At 41.9% G+C, this 27402-nt stretch overlaps 1 protein-coding gene across 2 annotated transcripts in view; it reads right to left on the minus strand.

The window, feature by feature from the left end:
* Positions 1–15668: 15668 nt before the first annotated feature.
* Positions 15669–27402, minus strand: part of FRMD6 (FERM domain containing 6) — a 36432-nt gene continuing 24698 nt past the window's right edge. For both annotated transcript variants that reach the window (XM_065872430.1, XM_065872429.1), the window contains exons 9-13: positions 25496–25670; positions 20639–20974; positions 19861–19992; positions 17945–18036; positions 15669–15953 (exon numbers count right to left, since the gene is read on the minus strand). In XM_065872430.1, the coding sequence (XP_065728502.1) occupies positions 15669–15953; positions 17945–18036; positions 19861–19992; positions 20639–20974; positions 25496–25670 (1020 nt within the window). The remainder of the gene's footprint in view (positions 15954–17944; positions 18037–19860; positions 19993–20638; positions 20975–25495; positions 25671–27402) is intronic.

The following is a 27402-nucleotide window of genomic DNA, read 5'->3' on the forward strand; positions in this document are numbered from 1 at the left end:
GCTGGGTGACAATGAGTACTGGAGTCAGGCTGATGCCAGCTCCCACAGTTTCCAGCTATTTCACCTTGGGCACGTTATCTAACCTAAGGACTCAGTTTCCTCATTTATAAAATGGGGATAATAATAAATACGGGTAGGATTATGGTGAGAATTAAATAAAATTCTATGTGCTCGGTGAATGAGAGTGACAGCAATGATGATCACGTAGTGAATCAAAGAGCTAAACATGCCAGATAAATTCATAGTCCAAATAGTTTGATCAGTTTTGGCTTATGCGTCTTTCCACTGCCTTCTGCAAGACTGAAAATAACTTGAGGGTAGGAGCCAGATGTCTTACGTTTTTCTGTCTTCCTAGCATCCAGCTCAGTGCTTTCCTCATGGAGGGCTCTCAGTCATGTGTATTAAACACCTGAATAACTGGACTGCATGTGGTCAACCCCGCAGCAGCTCAGGGTGCTGCCTCTCAGGCCACGTCCCTTCCACTGACTCTCTCGGTCGAAATTTCTCCTCTCTGCGTTTGCTCCCTTTGTTACACTAACTCATCTTGCTTTGCGGTCACTGGCCGAAAGAATCATAGCTCCCTGATTTGGGCTCTATATTTCCGTTCTGGAAACGCAAAGCACGTTATTATTCATCACTAAAGTCAGGTGATCTCTTTCTGTTGGTTGTAAATGCCCAAGAATTAAAAAGGAAAAGGAGAGAGCAATATATCACTGGAGAGACTTCTTTAAATTACCTCTTTTTATGACCACTTGCATCCTGGGCCTGAGCTTCAGCAAGTTGACGGGATCAGTGTCTGGACGCTGAGTGAGCCACTCCTAGACCCCGAGGGACAGAGGAAGGACTGCCGCAGCGGTGCAGCCATTTTGCCGTCTCGCTCCATCCTCAGTGGGTTCAGGTGCGCCGGCCAGGTAAGAGGCAGAGTGGGACCTGGGCTAATGAGGAAAAGGCAGCGGCCCACATAATAGCAGCCACAGGCACACCTGTGTCTGGTTGTCAGTTTGCTAACCTTGGCCACGCCCCCAACCTTAAAAAGAAGAATGTATTGTGAAAACACCCAACTTCTTGTCTTTCTCTCTCCCCCTCTCCTCCCTCCACAGAGATGCAGAAATGCAGCTAAAATGCCGCCTAGAGATGTCTGGGGAGGGACACTGACAAGACGAGTCAACGATGGAGGCAAAACAAGGAATTTAGAAAATCCATAACCTGCGCATCACCCCTCCTCAAATCATCCCAGTCTTGGCAATCCCACCACTTGCAAGCAGAGGTGGAGTTTGTTATAACTTTTCCTGGCATTGCAAATAGCCAAATGCTCCGGGTCCCTCCTACCAAACCCCTCGCTCTGACCACCAGGGGTCAGGCTGCAGCCAGGAACAGACAGCGAACACCCCAGAGCCGAGCTCCGTTCAGTTCCCCCCAGGCCCTGCCCTGCCTTCCTGCCTAGGAGCTCACCAGAGCGCATCCAGCAGTGGCCTGTGAGATTCCGTTCCCATTTGTAATTGAAGCTGCCTGGAGTTGGGATAGGTCCCCAGGTGAATCAGATCATTCCCTCATTTGCATTTGTTAAGTTTGAGAACCACTCACCTAAAGAATCATGTTGGGGGGTGGGGGGCGGTGGGAGGGTCGGGGGGAGCTTATGAAAAAGCGGATTCTGGGAGCTGCTTCTGGAGGCCCATTCTGGGGTGGAGGGGTTGCCTCCCGAGCATCTGCCTATTATGCAAACTCTTTGATTGGTTCTGAAACAGACGCTGCAGAACCACACTTTGTCAGGGTGCTTGAAGCCGTTGTTCCAACCCAAGAAGTCCCTAAGTGGAGCCTTCACCTTTGTGCCATGCCCAGGACTCCAGCAGGCAGAGGACTGCCCACGTGCCCTGCCACCCCAGTGCTGTAGGCCATCACATGTATGGTCTCTGGCACACCTGAGGCGACACAGCTACTCCTGGCACATTAATAAACACCCAAGGTGGGATGAAGGCGGCAGGAGAGGAAGGACAGTTCATACTACCCAGCACCTGAGGAACACCACTGCCAGCCCACCCTGCCCTCTCCTGATGCCCTTTCTGCTCTGCATTCCTTCCAGCTGTTTCTCGGCATTGGTTTCCTTATTTTATGCCCTTTGATGTGCCTCCCTCCTCCTCATTGCTCAGCAAAAGCATCCTGGATTTAGAGGCAGCTAAGCTAGAGAGCTCAGGATAATGCTTGGTGTCCTTCATTGATGCTAAGACACGGTTTATAACATGAGCACCCTGATGTGCTAACAGCTTTTCAGGGAGGATGGGAGTAAACGGCAACATCACATACGTACATCGGTTGTAAGATGCAGCGCAGGTCCAGAATCAATAAAACGTGTGTCGTAGAACTGAGGAAAGTGTCTCTCTTGTTCTCATAATCTAATGCTGCTTTTTCATTCGACTCGAATTCATGGAGTGCCTGCCTACTGTGCCAAGAACCTGTTCCAGGTGCTGTGGGTGGAGAGTTCAGCCGTGCTGATATTATGGTGTAGGAAGCAGGTATAAGAATAAGAATAAAGATAAGAATAAGAATAATAAACGAGTTAGGAAATCAGAGAGTTGGAGATTGTGACGTTTGTTATTAGAGAACTAAATAGGGACAAGGGGTAGAGATGTAATGGAAAGGCCAACCTCAGATAGGGTGTCCAGGGACTATTTCTGAGGAGGGGTCACAGAGCTGAGGTTGGAATGAAGAGAAAGACCAGAGGAAGACCTTTCCAGGTGGAGAGGACTTTCATGTGGTTCTGCCAAGCCCACCTGGCACCCTGGCCCGTGGCTGCAGACCTTCCACTCATTGCTGAACTTGGCATTTATCAAGCACCTTTTCTATGCCAGGTGATGCTGGTCCCTCAGGCTGCAGTTGTGAGCAAGAAAGACGTGGTTTCCACCCTCAAGAAGTTCATAACTTGGTGTAGTTTACAAAGGTAAGGTTCAGCTGACCCTGAATTTCTACATTTACCATTTATCTTCTTCATCATAGGAAATCTGTTTTAGATTTTGGATTAGGATGGCCTTGATGGGGAGGGCTTTGTGACCACAAACACTAGAATCCAATGGGGAAACCAGCAAGAGCCTGAACCCAGCATCTGGTGGCTCAGGTAAAACAATAAATCCAGCCACTATTCCCATTTTGGGCTCTTTGCTCTCAGTGTTCTCATATTATCCCAGGACTGTCTGATCTGGGTGAGGAGAAGACACGGGTTCCAAAAGCAGAGCTCACATCTTCCAGAACTGAATTTAGCCCATTCCTGTACCATCTTTGTTTCCCCCTCTTGGTGCCGAGCACTACTCAGACCTTGGAGGCTGTCAAAGGGGAAAGAAATATTTGTCTCTGAACCTCTCAGTTGCCTTTCAGAGGTTCTCACTGAAGGTGAATGATGGGAATAAAAATGGCGACAGTCTAAAGGAGAGCTTTGCTCCTGCGCCTCCCAGGAAGCACCTGCTTCTCCTATAGCACAAATTCATAACTGACAGATGTTGTCAAACCCCTGCAAAAAGCAGATTCCACCCCCCCCCCCCCCCCCCCCCCCCCCCCCCCCCCGCTCCCCTGGGTTTCGGAGAGTTTCTTTTGCATCTGAACAGCTAGTAGAGAAGAAAGAAGAGAAACAGCTCAAATAGAGCGAGGACTGCCTTGGAGTCATGGGCAGGAGTGGTCTGGAACCAGCTTGCACGTGGGCTCCCAGGGGTGGTGAGAAGAATGCATGTGTGCGTCAAAATCCTGGGCCTTACCCCTGGAGGTTCTGATGAGCAAGTGTGATGTGAGGCCTGGAAATATATCTATCTTTCAAAAATGCCTCTTTGAGTCTTTCTGAGTATCACTGAGGTTCGTGAACCCTTGAACTAGGGAACAGACGGATCAACAGCCTCCTCGTTAGCTCTCCTCCCATCCTGATATCCTCTGTGTCTCCCCGCCTCCCTCAAAACCAGGCCTCAGGTTCAATCTTCTGCCCCGCTTTCGGACATTAGCCCCCAGGGGCCTGTGGCTGAAACCTGAGTCAGCCCCAGCCCCCGGCCAGGGGGAGCAATTGACTTGGGCCTCTTCAGTAGAGGCTTTGGGTTACCAGACACCCATCTGCTGCCTGTTCTCACTAAGGAAATGGGAGCCAGATCACTTTCACTGGGCATCAACCCCATGCCTCCCAGTCTGCAGGGAGGAAGGGAGAACCACCCGCCTTCTGGTGCCTTCACTACAAACAGCTCCCATGTGACTCCCCCAAGCCATTTTCATTTACATCTCAACACCTCCCAGAATAGCCTGCATGCTTTGTCAGGAAGAGCCCGTGTCTGAGAACAACGGTCCCCTCTCCCATTCCGCCTCCTGGGCTTGGCACCCAGGTCTCTGTTCATTCAAGACAAACTTATAGCCCAGTCCTCAAAACAAAGATTGACCTCCACCCCACTGGTGTCCATTTGCCAGTCCTGTACTCTTTAGGGTCTCTGGGAACCCAGGGTTCTATGCTAGTGACTGAAATTAGTTTTATCTCCTTAAAAAGAATGAAAAAGGAAGGCTTCCCTGGTGGCGCAGTGGTTGAGAGTCCGCCTGCCGATGCAGGGGATGCAGGTTCGTGCCCCGGTCCAGGAAGATCCCACATGCCGCGGAGCGGCTGGGCCCGTGAGCCATGGCCGCTGACCCTGTGCGTCCGGAGCCTGTGCTCTGCAACGGGAGAGGGCACAACAGTGAGAGGCCCGCGTACCACAAAAAAAAAAAAAAAAAAAGAATTAAGAAGGAATTTTAAAGTAATACATTTACATAATTTGACAGTCCAATGTACTATAAAGCCTCTAACAAAAAATAGCCCCTGGGCTTCCCTGGTGGCGCAGTGGTTGAGAATCTGCCTGCCAATGCAGGGGACACGGGTTCGAGCCCTGGTCTGGGAGGATCCCACATGCCGTGGAGCAACTAGGCCCATGAGCCACAATTACTGAACCTGCGCGTCTGGAGCCTGTGCTCCACAAGAGAGGCCGCGATAGTGAGAGGCCCGCGCACCGCGATGCAGAGTGGCCCCCGTTTGCCACAACTAGAGAAACCCGTAAACAGAAACGAAGACCCCACACAGCCATAAATAAATAATAAATAAATAAATAATTGCAATCTCCCTAAATAAATAAATAAATAAATAGCCCCTCCTTAGCTCCCTAAATGCTAATACTTCCAACTCTTGAGGTGGTTTTAGAAGAAAAATATTTACCTTCATATTTCTAAGCAACATTCTTATAATACATGTATGCTGCTTTTCCAATTTGGAATATTATCTGTCAACTTCCTATCATGGAAGATAGAAGAAAGCACTTTTACACACATTCACTCTGTCCCACCACCCCACCTAGAATCTCCCTCTCCTCCCAATAGTTATGTCACATTTTTGGTTAAATCAATATTATACAATGTTTACTTTATGCTTATGCAAGTATTAATTGTTAAGCCAGTTGTAGAATATTATGATGATATATTTTTCTTCAATATTTTTTTCTCAGAGTTAATTTCCTCTTTTTGTTTGCTCAGTTATTCTATATGTGTATCAAATTTTCCCACATTCCTCACAGAACTATGAAGCCCCTCTCAATATCCTGTTCTACTTGGTCAAATACATTGAGTGAGCCATCAGTTTTATTTTCCCTCTGGAGACGCCTCTCCTAGAACCCTCCATTTTCCTGTTTCTACATGGACTGGTTGCTTCCTGAGTCTGCTATATGGCTGACAACCTATGCCTTCCCTTTGCTTCTCTCCTGTGCTGGGTCCCATGTTTCCTGGATCTCACATCTATCTTCCTCTTAATTGACTCACTCCCTCATCCTGTGGGAGCACATCCTTCAGTAGCTTTCTGAGTATGAAGATAGGGGAGATAATCTTTAAAAGACTTTAATGTCTTTATTGTACTTTCATACTTGATTTATTCTACAATTCTAGGTTGAAAAACATTTTCCTCAATTTTTAAAGTATTGTTCATTGTCTTCCAGTTTCCTGTGTTACTGTTGAAAACACTAATTCCATTCTGTGCCCTGATTCTTATATATGACTATTTCCTTTTTCTCTCTCTCTTGTTCTCTCCTTCCCCCTTTCTCCCTCCCTCCCTTCCTTCCTTCCATCCATCTTTCTTTCCATCCTTTTTCTTAAAAAATCTATAATGTGTGGGGGCAGAGGGTATATGGGAAATCTCAGTACCTTCCCAGTAATTTTTCTGTTAACCTAAAACTGCCCCTCCCCACTCCCCAAATAAAGTCTTAAAAAAAACTCAACCAGGGGTTAGGGGGGGAATATATGGACGCTTTTAGGATCTTTTCTTTATCCCTAGTTTTTAAAATGTTATGATGATATGTTCTTTTATGATTGGTCTTTATTACTTATTTTATGGGCATTCTTTGCATTTTTTCCAGTTTGGAAATGCATATCTTTCAGTTCTGAAAATTTTTCTTGTAAGATTTTGTAAGGTATGTATGCATGTATGTTAACATCTACCATTGCTGTTTTCGTTCTGCATTCTGAGAAATTTACTTTATCTTCCAACTTCCCCACTAGAACATTTATTTTGGCTATCATATTTTGAAGAGCTCTTGTAATTCTCTACATCTCTATCCATATAGCAGTCTTCTCCAATTGTCTGAGTGCACTATTTTCTATCTCTCTGAGAATATTAACAATAGCTTGTTTTTTCCAAAGTATTGTTTTTACTCCCTGCGATATCTCTGTTTTTTCTAAGGAGAATATGGACTTAAAACAAACAAAAGAAGGTAAGTCCCCTTTCCTACCTTGCCTTTAATCACTCTCCTCTTCAGAGTTACCCATAGTTTAGTTTGTTAAATGTCCTTCAAGGTCATTTTTCATGCACTTACTTACATTTAAACATACACATATAATTACATGCCTTGTTTTTTTTTGTGCTACACTGATGTGCTGCATTGTGCCTTTGTTTTCATACTTAACAGCATATGCTGAAGATCTTTTAATGTCTGTACATCTAAACTACTTATTATTTTAACCTGCTGCATACTATGCCAAAATAAGACTGAGCCAGTATTTACTTGACATTTAGATCATATTACATGTTTCTCTTTTCAAATCAATACTCAAGTCTTATTTTAAAATATGTTTTTATTTCTGTAGGATAAGCATCTAGAAATAAATGGCTGAGTTGTAAGTCAGCTTTATTCAAAATTGTCCTATACTGCTAGTTTATACTCCTGTAAAAAATTATGAAAGAATCTAGTTCTTCACAGTTGTACAAACACTGGATATTATCAATTGTTTTATTTTTTGCCGATTTGGTTGGCCAATTTGCCAACAGGCAAAAAAAAATTCTTAATGGTATATTAATGTTGGTTTACTTTGTTACTGGTGAAGTTGAACAGCTTTTCATGTATTTATTAGCTGTTTTTTAAAAATTTCTCCTTCTGTGAATTGCCCAATAATATTTTCTCCTATATTTCTACTGTGTTGTTTGTATTTTTCTTATTGATTGATAGAAGCTCTTATATACTATAGATACCAATTATTTGTTTGTTTTAAAAGTTGCAGATATTTTCTCCCTGTGTGTCTCCTACCTTTAGGTGACATCTACTTTTAGACAGTATACAGGAAAGTTAAAAAAATTTTTTGTACTCAAATTTATCAACTTTTTTTTGTGACTTGTGACTATAGTGTTTACTTTAGGAAATGCTTCCCCCCACCCCAAGTTTATAAATACATTTTTCTTCACTGCCCTCTACTTTTCTAGTTAAATTTTTAAATGTTTAGCTCTTTAATTAACTTATTTTTGTGAATGATACAAAGTTGATTCTAATTTTATTTTTCAAAAGAAACAAGCTAATTTTTCTTGCACTAACTGCTGAATAATCCACTCTTCCCCCTATGATTTGAAATGCCACCTATTTCATATACTATGTTCTTTTTTATATGTTGGTCCACTTCTGACCTCTTTGTCTATTACACTGTTCTAGATCAGGACTGGCAAACCACAGCCTGTGGGCTAAATGCAGCCTGCTGCCTGTTTTGTAAATAAAGTTTTACTGGAACTCAGTCATGCTCATTTGTTTACATATTGTCCGTGGCTGCTTTCACACTACAATGGCAGAGTTGAGAAGTTGCAACACAGACCATATGGCCCACAAAGCCGAAAGTATTTATTTGGCTCTTTACAGAAAAAAGTTGCCAATCCTTGCATCAGCATTATCAATAACAGGACTTCTATAGTGTGTTTTGCAGCTGGAAAAGTAAATATGTTCTTGCTGGGTCTATATTTCAAAAAATTCTTCACTTCCTTGTAAATGTCTTTGGGTGAATTTTACATTTAATTGATTGTTGATATGGTTGGGTTTAAAAGTACCAGTTTTCTATTTGTTTTTTACTTGTCCTAGTACTTCTTTGTCCCTTTTTTCCTATTTGTCTGCCTTCTTTTGGGTTTAGTAATTTTTATTATTCTATTTTATCTTTCATGCTTTTATTTTAGTGGTTGCTTTAGAGTTTATAGGATATGCCTTTAGGCTATCATAATCCATCTTTTAATAATAATATACCACTTCAAATATAGTATAAGAAACTTACAACAGTATACTTTCATTCTTCTTTCCTGGTCTTTTCGCTATTGTGGTCATACAATTTACCTTTTACGTATGTTATAAACCCCATAACACATTGTTTTTAATTTTGCCTTAAATGGTCAATTATTTTAAAAATTTTCAATTAGCAGTTATTTTCAATTATTTTTTTAGATCTAAAATATGAAAAAAAATTGTGTTTTATATTTAACCATATACTTACCATTTCTGGGGCTCTTCAGTGCCTGAAAGACTTCTGTTAACATTTCTTGTGCAGATCTGCTGGTGTTGAATTCTTTCAGCTTCTGTAAGCCTGAAAAAATTTTAATTTCATCTTTGTTTTTGAAAGAGACTTTTGCTGGGTACAGAATTCTAACTTGACAATACTTTTCTTTCAAAATTGAAAAAGGCTTACTTTTTACACTTTGTTAGGCAGGACCAGAACAACCTTTAGTCTTGGAAAATACCCTTCTGAGTACTTTACGAGATGCCCCATGTATCACAAGGTTTTTTCACTCTCACTGGTGGGAACACAAACTATTTCTGACCCTATGTAAGCTCCAGGGATGGTTTTGCCCCTTTCTCGTGGTTCTCTTCCCAGCCCCAGGTGCTTTCCTCAGATGTACATGCTGATTAAGCGCTCAGCTAAAAACTTGAGGGGAACCTTCTGCAGATCTCCAGAGAACGCTCTCTCCTTCTCCTGCCCCCTGCTCTGTGCAGCTCTCTCTTCTCTGGTACACTGTCCCTTGAACTCTAGTTACCTTGGCATCCCCAAATTCTCCACTCTGCCTTCTCAGGGAGACCACTCCCCCTCCTTTTGGCCTGGAAATGCTCTCCAGGCAGTAAGCTGGGGCAGTGATAAGGCTCATCTATTTTTCTCCTTTTGGGGCTTAACACTACTGCATTAGCTGTTGTTGAATGTATAAAAAACATTTTCATGCATATTTTTGGGTTTTTAGCTGTTTAAGGTGAGAGGGTAAAACTGGTTCTGATTACCCCTTCATGGTTAAAATGTTTCATTTGGGATTTTGATTGGAACTGATGGGAAAAATTGACACATTATTGAGTCTTTCCTTTTAGGAACATGGTATATTTATTTAGGCCTTCTTTTAATTTCTCCAGTGGATTTTATGGTCTTCCACATTTATATTGATGTTGCATTTAAAGGCCCCAGTATAGGCTCCTTATATTCTCTCTTATAGCACCTTATTTATACCCTGTAGCAAATCAGGGATAGAATCTAAGACCCTGGGGCTTCTGCTTTGCCGGGAAGCTCTTACACGGATCCACTTCCTCCCATCCCTGTAGATCAGAAGGAGAGGGTCTCTGACTTGACCTTAGGTGTTGGCTTCATTCCAGCTGACTCTTTCATGATGGCAGACCAGGGTTGAGCAGCTCTGAACTAGGGCCTGGGGTGTGCATGTGAAAACACTAGAAGCACCCTTCGTGGAACCCCAAGGTAGAAACTGGCTTAGAGATGCTTCATTTGGGCATGGTTGGCCCGAAGCTTTGTTTCCACGTTTATGTATAGCTGGATATGAATGTACTCTGAGAAGAACCTGAAGACTGAACTATTGGTCTTCTGGGGGGTGCTATCATCTCCATGTGTTTGTGGGGTCACTCCACCTACCTTATTTATACACTGGGCCTCTTCTTTGATAGATAATTACTAATGCACAGAAAAAATAATCATCTCTAATAATCTCTCTGGGATAAACAGGCATTTGTGGGCTAGTTAGGGAAGTTTGGGATGTGTATTCTAAATATTAAACAACCAATTTAGGAGCAAACTTGGAACATAATTCCTTCCTAAGCTGGCAGAAATCCACCTCTTGCCATAATGACAGTAATAAATTGAAGAGACCTTAACTGACTATAGTTGACACCAGATGGGTAAATACCCATCCTAAGTAATGAGTTGGTTAATTATACCAGTGCCATGTTTATAGACCTTCGATTAATCTCTTGAGAGTATATGACTCCATCACCTACAATGGCTCATAGCATCTAAGCAGGACTTTTCAGAGCTCAGGCTCCTCCATTAAGTCAAAATATATGTCTTAAGAATCAAAGGGTTGGGTGGAATTTAGCTTACTATTTTCATTACACCTCTGTGTGGGGATCAACTTGTATAAAGCATCAGAGAAATGATGAGGCAAATCAAACAGCGACAGGGAGGAGATTTTAAAATATTTTACTGGTACTCACATAACCGCCACCCTCATACTTAGCCAGACTTGGTCATATTTATGTAACACCCAGGTCTCTAGTATGTCGGTGCATTCAGACTTTCTGAAACAGTGAGTTCAGTGCCTCACTCTCTGACAGTTATGTTGGCGAAAAGAAAACAATGCCACTCTCACAAAATGCAATGCACCTGGACACTCTGGAGACCCAACCCATCCCACGTGTGGATCACTCTAGTTCAGGAGCAGATAACTGGTTGGTCCATATTGCTTGGGCTCACCTAATGACTACTAGGTTATAACCCTGATGCACGTAAGCATCACTTGCAGAACTTTTACTGGCACCATGCCCACCGCAGACAAAACAGATCAGCAGCTCTGGTCTGGGCCCCAGGCATTGTTCTCTATCATTCTAATGTGCAGCCAGGGTTGAGAACCACTGCTGGAGACTAGAGTAGTTGAAGCCATTGTGCCAATTTTCAAAGTATTCATGCAGAGTATATTTTAATTCATAATATAAAGCAGTAACGAACTCTTTAGTTCTCTCAAGATTATTGCCAAGTATGGCAAAATTGCCTATTTCTCCAGTTTTTAGCTTTGGAGGTGACCATGTTGTGTGTGTGTGTGTATGTCTGTGAGACAATCCTGCTATTCTGCTTCCTACGTAGCTTTTGCATCTTTTCCTTTGCCTCCCTGCTGCCACATCCTTAGTTCAAATCGTCGTCTCTCTAGTCTTGCTGCTCCCTCCCCAGCCCTACCTGCACTGTTCCCATTATTTCTCTCAAACTCCAAACACATCTTTCTTCTTATAACCCTCTTCAATGGCTCCCTGCTGTCCAGACACTCAGTGTCTTCACCTCTCGTGAGTAGGCTGGGGGGATCATTACTTTAACCAAAGGGCCCCTCGCAAGTCCTGAATGAGCACTGTTGTCCCCAGCTTCTAAGCCCCTGCCTGGACAGCTTGTACCTCACCCATCCTGCCAGAGGTCCCCATTCAAGGCTCTTCTGAATAAAAGCTTCTCTGATCTTGCCACCTCCCACTCCCAGCTCCTAGGTCTTCACTGCCTATGTCAAAGCAACATCTGATTACGCCTTGTGTCTGGCAGATAGTGGGTGCTCCAAAAGAAACAGTGAACAAATAAACTCCATTTTTCACAGTATCAAAATTGTGAGTTTGTCTTTCCTATTAGATACTGAGTTTTCTCTGAGAACACCGGGTAACGTGGTGTATGTAGTAGAGAAAGCAAAGCCCTTGGAGACGAATTTATGTTGAAAACTCTGCTCTATCACTTACTAGTGACAGGATCTTGGGCAAATTGAACTGCTTCCTCAGCTGCATAATGAGGGTGATGACACCTTGAAGGGCTGTGAGGATTAGCCGTGACTTGTATGGTACCAGACACATAGTAGGTGCCCATATATTTCCTCCCCTTGCCTCCAACTGACACAACTTACCAGATACTCTGCGAAATTCATGGACAACACCCTGCTAGAAAGCTTCTGCTTTGTACCTTATGCTTCCAAATGACCAAATGACTCAATTCTATAAAAGTTAAATGTTTGTTAGAAGACTTGAGAACCCTCTTCTCTCCCACCCTAGTCATCAGGGGCATATTATACCCATTACCTTATTTAATCCCCAACAGTCCTTTGAAGTATCCCTGTTTTACAGCCGAGAAAGCTGGAGCAAAGACAAGACAACGGATTCTCCTTTAGGAGCAGGGCTCTATACTTTATGTCATGTTGCTCTCACATTTGGTCTTGTGAATGCATGCTTTTAAGTGCAATCACTCATTATTCTGAAATTAGAACCAATATTCCAATAATGTCTGTAGAATGGGTAAAAGTTAAAGTAGCTATTTTATTGTTATTAAAATATTATTATATTTTAAGGAGAGTCCTTTCAGCCCCACACTTTGGGACTGAATAGTGGCTGACTGCCACACCCTCTCAGACGGAGCCTCTTGGAGCCTTGGTTCCTTCATCCCTAACTTGAGAAGAAGAATAGTACCTGCCTTATGGGAATACAAGGATTCAATGAGTTAACACATGAGCTTCTAACACACGTGCAGTGGGATGTGGCACATGGCAGGGCTCAGCATCGGCTATTAGCATCATCTCCACAAGGGCCATTTTGCTCAGAATTCTACCAGGTTGTCCTTTAACGTGCTCTATTATAGGAAAGAAGAACAAAAAGAGAACATTCACTCTTGCATAACTGAGAACTCAATTTAAAAAAGGCACTTTAAAGACAAATAAAAAGTAACTTTATTGACTGCTAATCTTACCATGAAATTCCTATAAGAATAATTACAAAATAATGCAGTTTTTTTTCCACACACTTTTGGTATCACCTTGATATGATGATCCTTTCACAGAAAGGATTATTTACAGTTTATGTAGATATAAAGTTCATTGTTGCAAATACAAATGTAGATGTATAGAGGCAATATATACCAAATTGGTATACTGAGTAGCAATGGATATTAACAAATGCAGAATAAATAACAGCTTTATACTTCTCCTTTTTTATTTTTAAAACAATTTCCAAATACAAAAATGTAGATATTCAAAATGGATTTTCACATACATATATATAATTCTGCTGCAAACAGTGGATCAAAAAGCAAAAATGTCCTTAGCATGTTTCATTTTTGAAAACCCACAAGACTATTCATAAATGCAATTAGAAAGAGGGTGTGCAAAACCACCAACGATGCTGGAAAAACCCTAAAGACCTGATTCTGTTTGAAGTAGAGAGAAAATAAAGTATAAAGCACTATGTACTTAATTAAATATATTTTTTCTTAATGTTTAAACAAGAAACACTAGGAGCTAAGGAAATGTACCACATTATGAGCTGGGCTCTTTAGAGTCAAACTTCATCAGGATTTGTCTCTTAAACATCTGTAAGAAATGGTGGATTATTTAATGACATAAGTAAAATAGTCATTAGATGATCCTTTCATACTTTCATCTTTTTATACAAAGACTGAGACACTTTTATACATTCTGATACCTGAAACTTTGGTTCTTTCAAACATTTCATAAAAGCAAAATCATTTCATGACTATAGAGTGTCATAGAGTTTTTTTCCTTTTAAAGTGTCAAGTTAAGCCAATTTGGCCAGGCTTGTGTGTACACACTGCCCTGTCATGTCCACGGCGGCGGCATGCTAGGGACAGTACAGGTGGAGTTTGTTCTCGTTCTCCATGTGTTTATAATACTGACTCCCATCCATGGGGAACACTGCAGATGCTGCCGTACCCTAAGTCTATTTCTTTGTTACCTGAAAACTTAATTTTGTATAAAAATATGACTGTTTCTTTAGAAAATAATATAGTTTTTTTTAATAAAACCTGGTAGATAGAAAAAATGGTATATCAAAATATGGTAAACAAATGTTGTAAAATATGAAATCATTAAAAACATCTCATAGAAAGACATTGTGCTAAAGTACTTTCCTGAAGTGTGAGCAACACTGTTACTGTACATCTAAAGGTTATTAAGTTCATCCTCCTGACTTGGTTTCATTATATATCCTAACAGCAGTGGCAGTAACTGTCTTAAAAATGGTTCTTTCTCAAACACTAACATTTTCTGTATACTTCAAAATTAATGAAAAAGATATCCTCTGGATCGGTGGTTTTCAATCCTGTTACATACTAGCTCCATCTGGAAACTTTAAAAGAAAAGGCAACTCCACCTGGGTCTCACCGCAAGGGACTGATTTAATTCATTCAAGGTGGGACCCAGACATTGTTATTTTTTTAAAGCTCCCCAGATAATTCTATGATGCAACCAGGGTTGAGAACTATGGCAAAAGACACATGAGAAAACAGTTGTTCTTAACTCTGTATCTATCAACTGATTGTCTGTAGGCATCATTCATTTGATGACATATCCTCTGTACCAAACAAGAAAGACCATGTATATGAGATAGTCATGGGAGCCAAAATGGAAAGTTAGTAAGCTTTAAATACATATAAACACACACAGTCTCATATATTTACATATGTATAACAGGTACGTATAGTTAGGGTATTTTGGTTAAGCAGAAACCAGCATGACCATACTTTGCTCTTGATTTAAAAAAAAAAAAATCCACCAAGTACAGACATATTTTAAGACATTTCCATAGTTTTAACAGAAACTGGTTTTGGAAACTCCACAAAATTCATATGGCATGAACACAACTGATCCGTTACTTGGACAAGGGGCTCAGCTGAGTCCTAGGGCTTTCTGGAAGAGCAGGAGGATGACGTGGCACTGACCAGGTGTGAAGGAGTCACAAGGCATCACGGCATGCACGGTCTCTTGGTTATTGCTTGACTCACATCTTCTTGGCCCTCGGCTGCCCTTCTGGTGGAGGCATCTTTGGCGTGCTGGATTTTGACTGCTTCGTTCGTGTTCACTTTGGTACAGCCCCAGTGGGGTGGCAATGGCTGTGAGTAGGTGACGGTCTCTCTACTAAAAAATGAGAGCCTCTTCTCTCTCTCTTCCCTCCAACCACCGGCATTTCATGACGGAGTGGTAAAAAAATGTACAAGCAAACAAAGGAACCCAACAACATCTTTCACATGATAAAAAGAAAAAAAGTGTTGTTACACGTAACTGAACTGGGAAACAAAACAATGAACAAACACACCACAGTTGGACATTCTGAAGGCTTGGTAACCAGTAAAGCACATTTCCTTCCAAAGGATCAGTGAACTTCTGGGCACTTGTCTTGTGTACATTCTCTGTAGTCCTTTTACTTCTGTGTAATACTTAAAGTGCAACTGTCCCTCAGCTTTTATTTCTGTCGCAAATATTATAAAGAAAAAGCTATGTTTGGGGTGAAGAAAATATGGCACAGTAATAGGTAAAGAAAGAACCCATGGCTTTCACAGCCTCTAGCGAACAGCAGGCTGTCTGTACAGCTGCAAATAGACGTCCTTTATACAACAAACTCTGGAACTTCATCGTGGGTGAGATCCAGAGAAAAGTATTTGCTGGTTCTTTTGACTGGAAAAGCATCTTGGATGTTGACACACTGCTGAGCCAAGCAGCTGCTGCAATAGAGGCCTTCCTCATCTAGTTCATGGCCACACCCAAAGGTATAACTCTGAGCAGTGTCCTGACACAGCCCCGCAATGCGCAAAAAGTCTTTCTGATACAGTCTGATGTCATCGAGGCTCAAGCTATGTCGATCGGTGGAGGTCTTTGGCTTTCGACATATAGTCTACAAGACAAGAGAAGGTTGAAACAACTTTAAGAGCATAGACTAAAGCAAAAGTTTAGCACTATTTGCCTTGTACAGAGAGAAGCTGCAAAATCATAAAAGGTTAAGGAATCCTTATATGTTAGGAAGTGGTTCCCAGTCTGTGGTTTGTGGGCCCTGAGGCCCTGTGGAGCAAAACGTCACTACCACCACCACCAAATAATAGCAGCTAGCATTTACTGAGCCCTTATTGTGTGCTAGACCCTAGAATTCATTTAATCTTCCCATCAGTCTGTGAGCCAGGTGCTATTATTCTCCCCGCTCTACAGATGAATAACCCAAGGCACAGGGAAGTCAGTGCAATGTGAATCCAACTGTCTCTAGCATCTCAGAAACCAAGCAGTTATCTTAAAATCAGGTTGCAGAGGTAAAGATACTGTTTCTGGGTTTTTCCATGAGGATATGGCCATTCAGCACGGCAACACTCTCATGCTGAGGTCTGTTATTCTTTTAATAAGAAATGGGAAAACAAACCAATTATTACTCAAGAAACACAGTTTAAAAAACTGTTTTTTCAAAAGCCACAATTCTTGGGTAGAAAAATAACACGAAGTGCTCTTGGTATAGCAAATGTTGGGAGACAGCCCCAGGATAAAGAGGTGGGCTGCCGAACACTGCAAGAGGTCACACTCTGACAAATGCTCCACACAGCAGGTAGCAGACTTTTAGAACTCATTATCCCAAGAGGTGGTTCCAGCTGAAAATATAAGTAGGTTAAAAAATGGTTCCAATAATTACATGAATGGAAGATCCTTAATGGTTACTTAATGAAAAGAGGCATTACAGTTCTAATCTACTTTTGCGGCTGAAACCACAAAGGCCAGCCTTGTTAGAATAAGATATCATTTTTGCTGGAGGCAAAAGTACCAGGAAGAAAGAACAGAGCCTGAGCTCAACAACATTTTCTTGGAAGGGTCAGGTCTGAGAGCCTCCTGAAGATGACGATCCTTGTACTGACGTCTTCTGAGGCTCCACTGAAATTTCACATAGATTTCATCAGGTCATCGCCACAAAGCATCAAGGCAGGCACACGAATGCTCTTCCTATCTGGTAGATGTGGAAGCTGATCCTTCGCTGTGCCCCACAAACGTTCATGTACAGTAAGAGCTAATGCTGACTGGCAGGGCTGGGATGCAAACCCAGTCAGTTTGACCCTGGAGCTTGTAGTCCTAATCATCACGCTACATGTGCTGCAATAAATATCACTCATTGGAGTTTCCAGAAGAATATTTAATAAAATGTCACGTTCACATTATGGTTACTTAAATGGAAAAGAAAAAAAGGACAAATGAGAAAAAAGGGAAGAAAGAGAGAAAAATATAGGAGGCAAAGATTGCCAGAATGCAAGAGAAAGAAAGAAAAGAGGAACACACGTAGAAGGAAAAAAACGAAAGAGACAGAGCACCCAAGTGCTTCCCTGGAGACAGAGGTGAATATCAGCAGTAGATTATATCTAAATGCTGCAATGGTGTATTTTAATTTATCTATATCTTCTGATAGTTTAATAGTCTAACCAGTGATCATGGGTTATCAAATGCTCTAGCTTAGCATAGTTTGAAAATTCAATCTGAATGGAATAATTAGAGTGTGGAAACATTTCTACCGCAACACACCTGACGAGAAAATTACTCTCCCAGTTGTTGAGATCAACACACACACACACATACACACACCAGAATTAACCTGAAGCCTGAAGACTAGAGGCTTCCCACCCACATAAAGTATGAAACAAAGTACATAGTTCATCCAAATAAAAACCCAACTCAAAGATAAACAGAACTAGAAAATAAATGGACATAAATTCAGACTAAAACTAGAATGTATGTATCTACTAGGAATCATTTCATTAAGGTTTTAAATTTCTGCTCATTTATGTAATTATAAATGTAAGTTCCTATTTAAAATTTTCTATACCTTCAGTTGCTGATTTAAAATTTCAATCCCTTGCATACCTGTGGGAGAGAATCAGTACTCTGGCCTCGAAGTTTGACCACCGTCTCTGAAGAGCTGGAGGTGGAAGAACCAATTTCTTTCACAATCAACCCTAAAGTGAAACGCAGAGGAAAACGAGTGAAGACTTCAAATTATTCTCATCCCTCTTGCCACTCATCTGACATATACTGCTACCAAGAAGGAAAGGGCAACTATTAACCACTGCCCACACATCTCAGTGTAGCCCTTTGGCGGCAGATGACCAGGGGGGATCACATTCTCTCCTTGTGCTGCCGTGAACAGGAGGAGTGAGATACATGTGGGGTTAGAGCACAGGACGGAGGTTAGAAACTGCATTTCCTAAAATAAACTTTTAATTAAGCTATTTATGATGCAGTTAGGAATGAACACAAAGGCTGAAGGTACAAAGCAATCTCTTTACTGTATCTCCTAAAGCTCCCCCCACTCTCCACACAACACTGACTTTGAATTTAACCTGGACACAGCCTCTAGGTCTGGCTCTACAAGCAGTGGGTAAGTGCAGGGCTCGGGCCTCCTCTGGAGTCACACAGATCTGGGTGGGAACTGGGTTCAGGTAAGTTAAGGAGCTGTGTGTCCTGGCCAGTGTCTGTGTGTCCTTGTGTCTGTCTGCACCTCTTATAAATGGCGCTGAGCCTAGCACCCATCCGACTAAAGAGCAAACGCCCACAAAGGGCTAGGTCCAGGACCAGCATATGGAACACACGGTGTTCCGGAGGCTCCTCTTGGCCAGTGGGAACACCATGGCACAGGCCTCCTGCAGCAGATGCCACCGGTGAGACACCAAAATGGGAGGCCACGGTGAGAAGTCAGTTCTGGGGCTCTGAGGTCAATGGAGCTCCTCGTCACCCCAGCGCTCGGGGAACCTGATAATTCAGAAACAGAAATCCAGGGGCTGACACTTCCCTAAGTGACTGTGGCATGGGAAAAAAGCATCCAGGAAAAATGTTTCAGAAGGTAAAACTGTCAATGTGAACTGGAGATGTAAGTGAAGACCACTCATATTTTTCTTGCAAACAGATGGAGCAAGTGAATAGGTCAGGCCCCAGAGCCCTAAGGCTAAATGGCTTAAGTACATTTCTACCTGATAAAAAAAGAACCTTGAGTAAATAATGTGATTTTTATTCAGCCACTGCTAGTAACCTACAGAAATGACTTTTTGTATTCTATCTCTTTAGAAGGGTCTCGTAATAATTCAGTGTCTAGAATGTATTGTTTGATGATTAGTTCAATTAAAAAATGATATATGTACATTCTTGGTTTACATGTAGACAGTTTAAATTATTCTCAGATGACACTCATGTTTTGGGGGTTGGTACAAAGTGCTTGAGTAGAAGATCTTTCTCTAGAAAGCTCCTTATCTTCTAAAAAGCCTTAAACTTTTGAGTCAATCTTCATAGGAAGAAGATGTGGACTAGTGCACTGGTTGGCACTGGGTATGGTTCCTTTTGAATTTCCTTGTAAATGTGCCCTTTTCTGCCTATAAATAATTTGCTCCAAAACCCAGAACCAGCACTAGAAAACTCAGTATCAAGCCTGGTGCTCAGAACACTGAACAGACTCCTGCCAAACCTCCACAAGAATGAAGGACAGAGCAGTACACTACGTCACTACTCAATCTTAGCTCCATGTTTTTAAAACAATGGGCTCAAATTGTAGAGATTTTGGCAAACTAGGATGATGCAAAGAATAAAATAAAAACATCCATAACCCCATCATCCAGAGAAAAGGCTATTAATATTTTATGTATATTTTGTCATATACATGTAAACATTTTTATAATTTGAGATCATACTATCTAAACAATTTGTACTGTTTTTCTTACCTAGGTTTCTTACATTATTAAGTATCCTCTGAACCCACTAGCTAAGGAGAGGACCTTCCCGAGGGAGCTCACCAGAGTGTCCATTCAGCTTCCGAGACAGGAGCATGTCCTCTGTGATGTAGATGCACATGTCTGGGCTGACTTCCAGGGACTCTTCATTCATCCTCTCCAGGTCCCTGGGGTCGTCAACCAACATCTCTATTTCTGACAAAGAAAGAAAAGATATTTAGTGACATAAAGGGAAATGGCCACTGTAATTCATAGCCACACCTTGAGGGAGGTTATTTAATTATTCATATTTTAAAATAAATCTGCTAATGAGACTCCACAACAGGAAACTCTAGCGACAACTCTCAACTAGATGCTGCTTCTCTTCTTCACAGGACTGCTGTGTTATCTACAAGTCTGCTAATGCCATGATTTGACTGTCAACAAGGACAGAATGAGTAGTGCGTGAAGCTCCCCATCACCCATAGCTGCCTTCTCTCAGAGCATTCAGCGACTTGATTTGATATCCACGTGAATTCTATAGTAAGCACACGTATGTTCTGCAGTTTCCCTTAATGGAATCAGTGTATCTTTTCCCCAAACCTGAATGCTACAGCAATTATTTGAAACAGAAAAATTAAAAAGATGCACACAAGTACTAAGTTTGGCTGATACATGCTATAGGTCTGATCGTATCTTAAGCCTTAACACAGGTTTAAGCAGCCAAATGCTGTTTCTTCCTTCTCTATTACTACATCAATTCTAAAGAAACAATAATGCGAAAAAACTGGAAGAGAAAAAGCAGAGCATCCCAGACGACAGGTCAGCACTGTTAGCTCCGAGGGCCTGGGGGGCAGGTTACCATCGTCCTGCAAATCCTCCTCCAGCCGGTCCTTGCCGCCACTCTCCACCCCGGAGGTGTGGGAGCTGCCGTGGCTGGTCATGGAGCTGCAGGTTTTCAGCTTGCGGTGGATGGCGCTGCCGGGGTAGGCATCTTCGGGGCCCGCGTCCCGGGCCTTGGTGTCGGCCTCGATGCCCGAGGTGTGAGAGCTGCTGTGGCTGGCGGTGGAGTGACGGGACAGGCGTTTATGCTTCATGCTGCCCGCGCTGCTCCCGCTGGCCCGGGACCGCTTCTCCAGCTGGTCCATGTCGAGGTCCAGGTTGTCGCTGATGTAAGATTCCCGGTACTGCTTCTTCTCTGTGTGGTGAGGAAGACACCTCGTCATTATATTCAACCAAGGCAGAAGGAACAGCTGATTAGCGGGGGTCAAGCCAAGAACAAGTACAATTCCACATTCAGAAGTGAGTGAGTGGAAAGTGCTCATAATTCTGATAGGAGCTCAATTTAAGAAGACTGCAAAATGAACAAAAACCAGTACCATAGATATGAGGCGAGTATTTAACTACTCAAAGAGTTTTAAAGCTTCAAACACACCATAGAAGAATGCTACTCAAAGTGTAAGATGGCAGATCACTTCTTGTCTGCAAACTGTTATTGGTCCACAGTGGAATAAGTTCAGGAATTGAGAATAAACATTTAGAAACTTTTAGAGTGATCTGACATTGCCAGGACATCCACGAATGTGATTTTGAACTTTGCAAAAGTATCGGTCCACAGTGGATTAGAAGTTTTTAAAAATCTGGTCCTTCCCCACAGATAATTTCAAAAGGACTGCTACAGAAACAGTTCGATAAATCTACTTATGCTAATTGCCTTTCATTTGATTTGTTCATTTGTTCAATTTGGGCCATTGTTAGCTTAGCTCTAGCTGTTGAAGACAATTTAAAATAAAATTATTCTTCTGAGAATTCCTTTCAAAAAATTCTAGAATTTAGATTTTCATGGATGAAGATTGCTTTTCTCCATTGAGGCTGAATCAGTGAGGTTTTACCATCTATTAAGAACACACAGTAATCACTACTGGTTTGATAATTTATACTCATGTAGCCTCTGACTGATAAAACTGTTCTTTGATTTAACATGTCAGTACACCTCTTTAACGTAGCAAAGACATAATATTGGAAAGTCCCTTTTATCGAATGCTAAACTAACCATTACATAAAGGCACAAAGTTACAACTGAGCTACAGGTGTACAACTGATACAAACATACTATTTTTGTGCTTCAAGTCAGAAATTTAAAACAAAGAAATAGTTAAACTGCCTTGTATCTTTAATACTGATGAGATATAACACATTAGAACAATGTTAAAAATGGAGAGTGCATTTGGGGAATGTTAAATTGATATTATTTCAGAAACTGCTGACTACTAGACTAATTGGGTTCTCAAGGGCCTGTTAATGGATTTAATTGTATTGTGTCTTGGTTAAGTAAAAATACTTGCACTCTTGATGTTTGAATCCAGCTCTGAAGTATAATCACCACAGGCTTCCCCAGAGAGGGAATGAACATCAGCAGGAAGAGAAAATATGCATTCCAGGATGCAAAATGGAAAAAATGCTTGGAGAAGGCTGTGTGTACATTTCTGGGCTTCGGCCCTTTCATGTCAATTCTAAGGAATCGAGCTGAAACACACAAAGGTGAGTGTGTGTAGCCACACAGAGGCAGACTGGAACCAGACATCAGAGCCTAACACACACATCACTGCAACAAAAGTACATCCATCTACAGCCCATTTTTTAGGGTTAGACTGGGTTCTAATGATTCCTATTTTCTGAAGGCAACAGGAGTTAAGATGAAGATGAAGAACTAAAGGGGTTTGCAAAATTCTCATACTTTCTATTCACTGTAGTTTCAATACAATAGCCATGTTGCCCTTGGAAGGGTGGAAAGTGAAGAGAAAAAGTAAAAATAAAAAGTCCTATATGGTGTTCGAGTTCTAAGACAATTGAGAATTGTGGATCTAATAATTTAAAAGCTTTTCTGTCTCTTTACAAATAGCCCTTTTACTCCCAAATTTCTTGTAGATTTGGAATCAACTACAGTTATTCTATACTCACAGGCATAGTCACTAGAAGACAAGCACTTTGCCAACTTGTTTTCTAATAGGAGCCTCGCATGAATTACTTCCTGTCAATGTGTCAGCGCAGCCTTGGTGTTCCACGTGCTGGCTTCTATTCCTGTCATCGTGCTTTATCTCTTAGACCCTCTGCAAACATTTAAGAAGCTTCATACCAATTGGTTACAAAATGAGGGAAACACTGAAATAATTCTGAAATTTATTCTAAGAGATGCAAAATGCAACCTCTCACCCCCTAGTAATCACTGGTGTCAACAGGGCAAATCATCAATGTGTCAGTGTTCTATTTATTCCCTCTACTGTAAAAGCCCACAGACCACCAAGTTTTTCATATGTTATTTTGTAATATAATGCAGTCAATGTGCCCTCTTGACACAGACCTAAGAATAAGCCCTAGCTATTGAATAAAGTTGAGGTGAAAAAAAATTTTAAAGACAGAAAACATTTTTTATCCATCTGTTCTAAATACCGTAAGATTCTTGTGATCATTTTTACTATAAAATGAGAAAATAGTGTTTCAGACAAGGTGGCTCTAGATGAAATTTAATTAAGAAAAATATAGATTCTTTTCATGCTGTGATTTTGGCTAATGTTAATAGCTTTTTTTGTTTAAAATGATGGAGTCCTTAAGTGTGGGTGAGATAAATGGATTCAGGCCAAGGTAAGTCCAAAGAAACTGTTTCAGGTTTTCTTCAGATCTGGAGGGATTTCTAAGCAGAGAAAACTAAAGATGTAAAGGAAAAAAAGCCATCCCCGCAAAATCTATCCATATGTATCCACGTAAAAGATCCAATCTGCACCTTTATCATTCCCTCACTGCCCCTACTCACATAAGCTCCCAAATGCACTTGGTGCTATGCTTGATAACAGACAAAGCCCTCCCCTCTTAACCTGACATTCTAGGTATTTTGCTTTAGAATCTGTAGGCGACGTCCGTTAATTCTTTCAAGCTCTAAGGGGCTCCCGTTAAGGTCACCTAAACAAGAATTTACTAAAATGCTGTTGGCAGAGAGCTGCAGGAATAAGTGAATTTCACAAGGTGCCAAGTTGGCCATTTAGGAATGAAGCCATCTTGGCAAAATGACGGGCTCTGAACCTAAGTTACCTATTCTCACAAGGTTCCTTGGCGCTTCTGTCCTGTTTAAATTCCTAATCTTCATATCAGCGTCAGAGAGATATATGCATTTATTATACTGATGAGTCATCATGGGAAAGAACTGGCAGTCTAGCAGCAGAGGAAGCCAATACACTTGACAGTGAGACCAATTCTCTCCGAAGACAGATGCAGTTTGGTGGCAGACAGTGGAAAATGATTCACATTCCAACTGCTACTTAAATTACAATGGCTTCTCCAAACTGGGTCTCATTTAAATTGACAGACAGCTTTTGAGAGAAATCAATCAGATGCAAACCTCTATAAGGTTTTTGTTTGTTAAGAGAGAAAATGGTACAGATGAACCTGTCTGCAAGGCACAAATAGAGACACAGATGTAGAGAAACATATGGACCCCAAGGGGGGGAAAAGGGGGGTGGGATGAACTGGGAGATTAGGATTGACATATATACACTAATATGTATAAAACAGATAACTAATGAGAACCTGCTGTATAGCACAGGGAACTCTACTCAATGCTCTGTGGTGATCTAAACGGGAAGGAAATCCAAAAGAGGGGATATGTGTATACACATAGCTGATTCACTTCACTGTACAGCAGAAACTAACACAACATTGTTAAGCAACTATACCCCAATTAGGAAAAAAAAGAGGACAGGTACTTGTATCACTTCTTTAAGAAAAGTGAGGTCTGAGAGGTCGAAATCTGTTTCCGATACGGACCTAAGATATGAATCTGCACCCTAATATTCATGCAAATACCCCAAATAGAATCCAATCGAATTACCAAGAATTACTACAAAATGAGTTTGCAAAAAAGTCGAAGATATTAAAAAACCAAATATGCAAAGTAGCATTTTGGGGGATTAGAAGCTGGAGTGTGCCACAGGGTAACCACAGGAGATAAAGAGTTAACCATTAGGTTAATACTGTGAAGTCGAAGTCTGCTGCTAGAAGCCCCCATCCCTGTCTTCCTCTCTTCACCATGACTTGACCCCACTTTCAGGGCCTGGAACTCTGAAGCCCCAAAGGCACTGCTCTATTCTGTGTCTCAGCAAAGCTCCCACAGGACTGGCTGACAAGATCCTCAATTGTAAACTTCTCTCTCCTTTGTTTGTCTTTCTTGCTCAGCCAGACACGGGGCCTCCTAGCAGTCAACAAGAGGCTGGAGACATTCTGTGACCCACCTTTATTGTCACTCTAACCTAAGGAATAATCACACTGGAAGGAATTCCAGATAGCCTGTGGGTAACAGCCCCAAGGTGGATCAGTGTATAAACAAAGCTCTGAGATGCAGATAAAAGCTGATATGCACATAAACCCTGGCCTGCACCTTCATGTGGTGGCTTTCTGCAAGAATTCTCAAGCCAAGTGTGGGGAAACCTTACAGAGACTGTTCTCGAAGGTAGCTAAATGGCAGGGATAATCTTGGATATGCTGACTAGCACTGTGGGCCTTCCGGGACAGTGCTGAGATGAAACAGGAATGCTGCTGGGGATCTGGAGACGCCGGTCCCCAGGTCCCACTCTTCAGAAGACTAAAGCCCCAGTTCTTGGCAGCTGTAGGGTACGGGGCCCTGGGTGGCAAAAGCACCATCTGCTTCCCGCCCAAGACCCTGCAGGACCTTCGTTTTCCTCCAGCTTCCGGATGTGGCGCAGGACAGGCTGCAGGTTCATGTAGAGGCGGTGGCTGTTACTCAGGAGCTGCAGAAGGTGTCTGGAGCGCATGGGGCACCCTGTGTAGTAGATGAGCTTCCTGGCTGAGGGCAAGCCATCTGGCAAAATCTCAAACTTCTTCCCCTGTGGGGGGAAGGCATGAATCAGATCAGGAAGAAAAGTATCCGATGTGCCAAGCTCCCCTTCATTTTCTAGTTAGTAAGGAAAACTACAGACTCAGAAATAAATGTATAAAGCTCCATCCAAAATTCCCGGAGGATAAATTACTGTTTTCCCTTTCAAAAACGTCACAGGACAGAGGATTACCAAAAATTCAGGTAAGTGCCTAGCCAGGGTCTTCTGGTTCCATCTTTGGTATCTCTGGCTGGCCAGGCCATTTACATAATGGAGAAGAGAAGGGCCCATCACAAAAGCATCCTTAAATGTAATCCCAACACCCTAACTCAGTAAACAAGACAACAAATTCTAGAAGGGTAATGCATTCAAATATCTGTTGAACACTTACAATGTACCAAACACTTTGCTAGGCCCTGAGAAAATAACAGCGCAGAGGACAAAGTCCCTACCCCTATGTCACTACATTCTGGTGGGAGAGATGGTAAATAACCACATAAAATAATTGCAGCGTATGATTAATTCTGGTAAGGAAATAAACAAGGAGCTATGATAGTGAACAATAAAGGATATCTATTTAGGGTTTAGAAAAAATGAAAAACTCTCTAGTTGGATAAAAGAGGGAGCTGGAAGCCGGAAGGACAGTTAGAGGGATGAGACAGGAAGGAGAAATAAGAGATGGAAGTAGCCTAAGTATCTTTCTGTCAGTAGAGGAATCTCATTCACTAGGTTTGGGATCATTCACATAAAGTTCTAAGTTGAGGGCAAGGGTTTGGCAAAGTTCCTTACAGTTATGGAATGTTACTAACTCCTTTAACTTTCCTGACAATGAATAGGGCAGCAGGACTACAGAAAGGAATATTCCAGGCACAGTGATTCTCAGCTGGAGAGGAGAGATGAAACAAAGAGGGAGGCATATTCTAACTACACACTTAAAGTCAGTGCAAAGCAATATGGGTTTGTGTAACTCAGACATGGATGGAATTTACCTCTCGACTTCCCATTTTAAAAGGAACCAACATTGGATGTCAATGCTAGAATGCTTATAACTTACACTTAATGAGCACTAAGCATGTATTAACTCACTTAATCCTCACAAGTCTATGGGGTGGGGTGCGGGGACAGTCAATTATCCCCATTTTGGAATGAAGAAACCAAGGCACAGAAGTGTTAAGTGATTTGCCCAGGGTCACACAACCAGGCAGGGCTGGGCTGGCTGCAAGAAGAATCATCTGGGAAGTTTGCCAAAGTAGATTCCTGGTCTCCACCCCAGACCAACTGAATCAAAAATCTCTTAGGTGAGGATGATGAGGCCCAGAAATCTAAAGAAGCTCCTCAGATACGAGTGATGCACAACTAGATTCAGGAACCACTGGGTGCAGGACCCTTAAGGAATTCAATTTCTATAAATGTATTTTATTACTTCTTAATTGGGGACATGAAGGGGGCAAGTGGGGTAATAATTTGCTCATTTACAAATAGCTCCACTCCTTTCCCAAAGAGCTTGAACGAGAAAGAGCCAGTGAGTAGGAGGCAGGTCAGGCCCCATTTAATGTATGAGTGAAGTGAAATCAGATTGGACTGTGCCCAATGTAAAGTCAGAAACAGGTCTTTTAACTCCCAGGGCAGTGTGGAGTCAGTGCCCAAATGCTATCTGGCAACAGAGCCCTTTATTTATATAGGCCATCTTCCTGATGGAAAGAAAGAAGCACATGTGTCCTAATCCTTATCTTCCTCCTTT

The sequence above is a fragment of the Phocoena phocoena genome, chromosome 2, assembly GCF_963924675.1.
Source record: "Phocoena phocoena chromosome 2, mPhoPho1.1, whole genome shotgun sequence".
In the NCBI taxonomy this organism is placed as follows: Eukaryota; Metazoa; Chordata; class Mammalia; order Artiodactyla; family Phocoenidae; genus Phocoena; species Phocoena phocoena.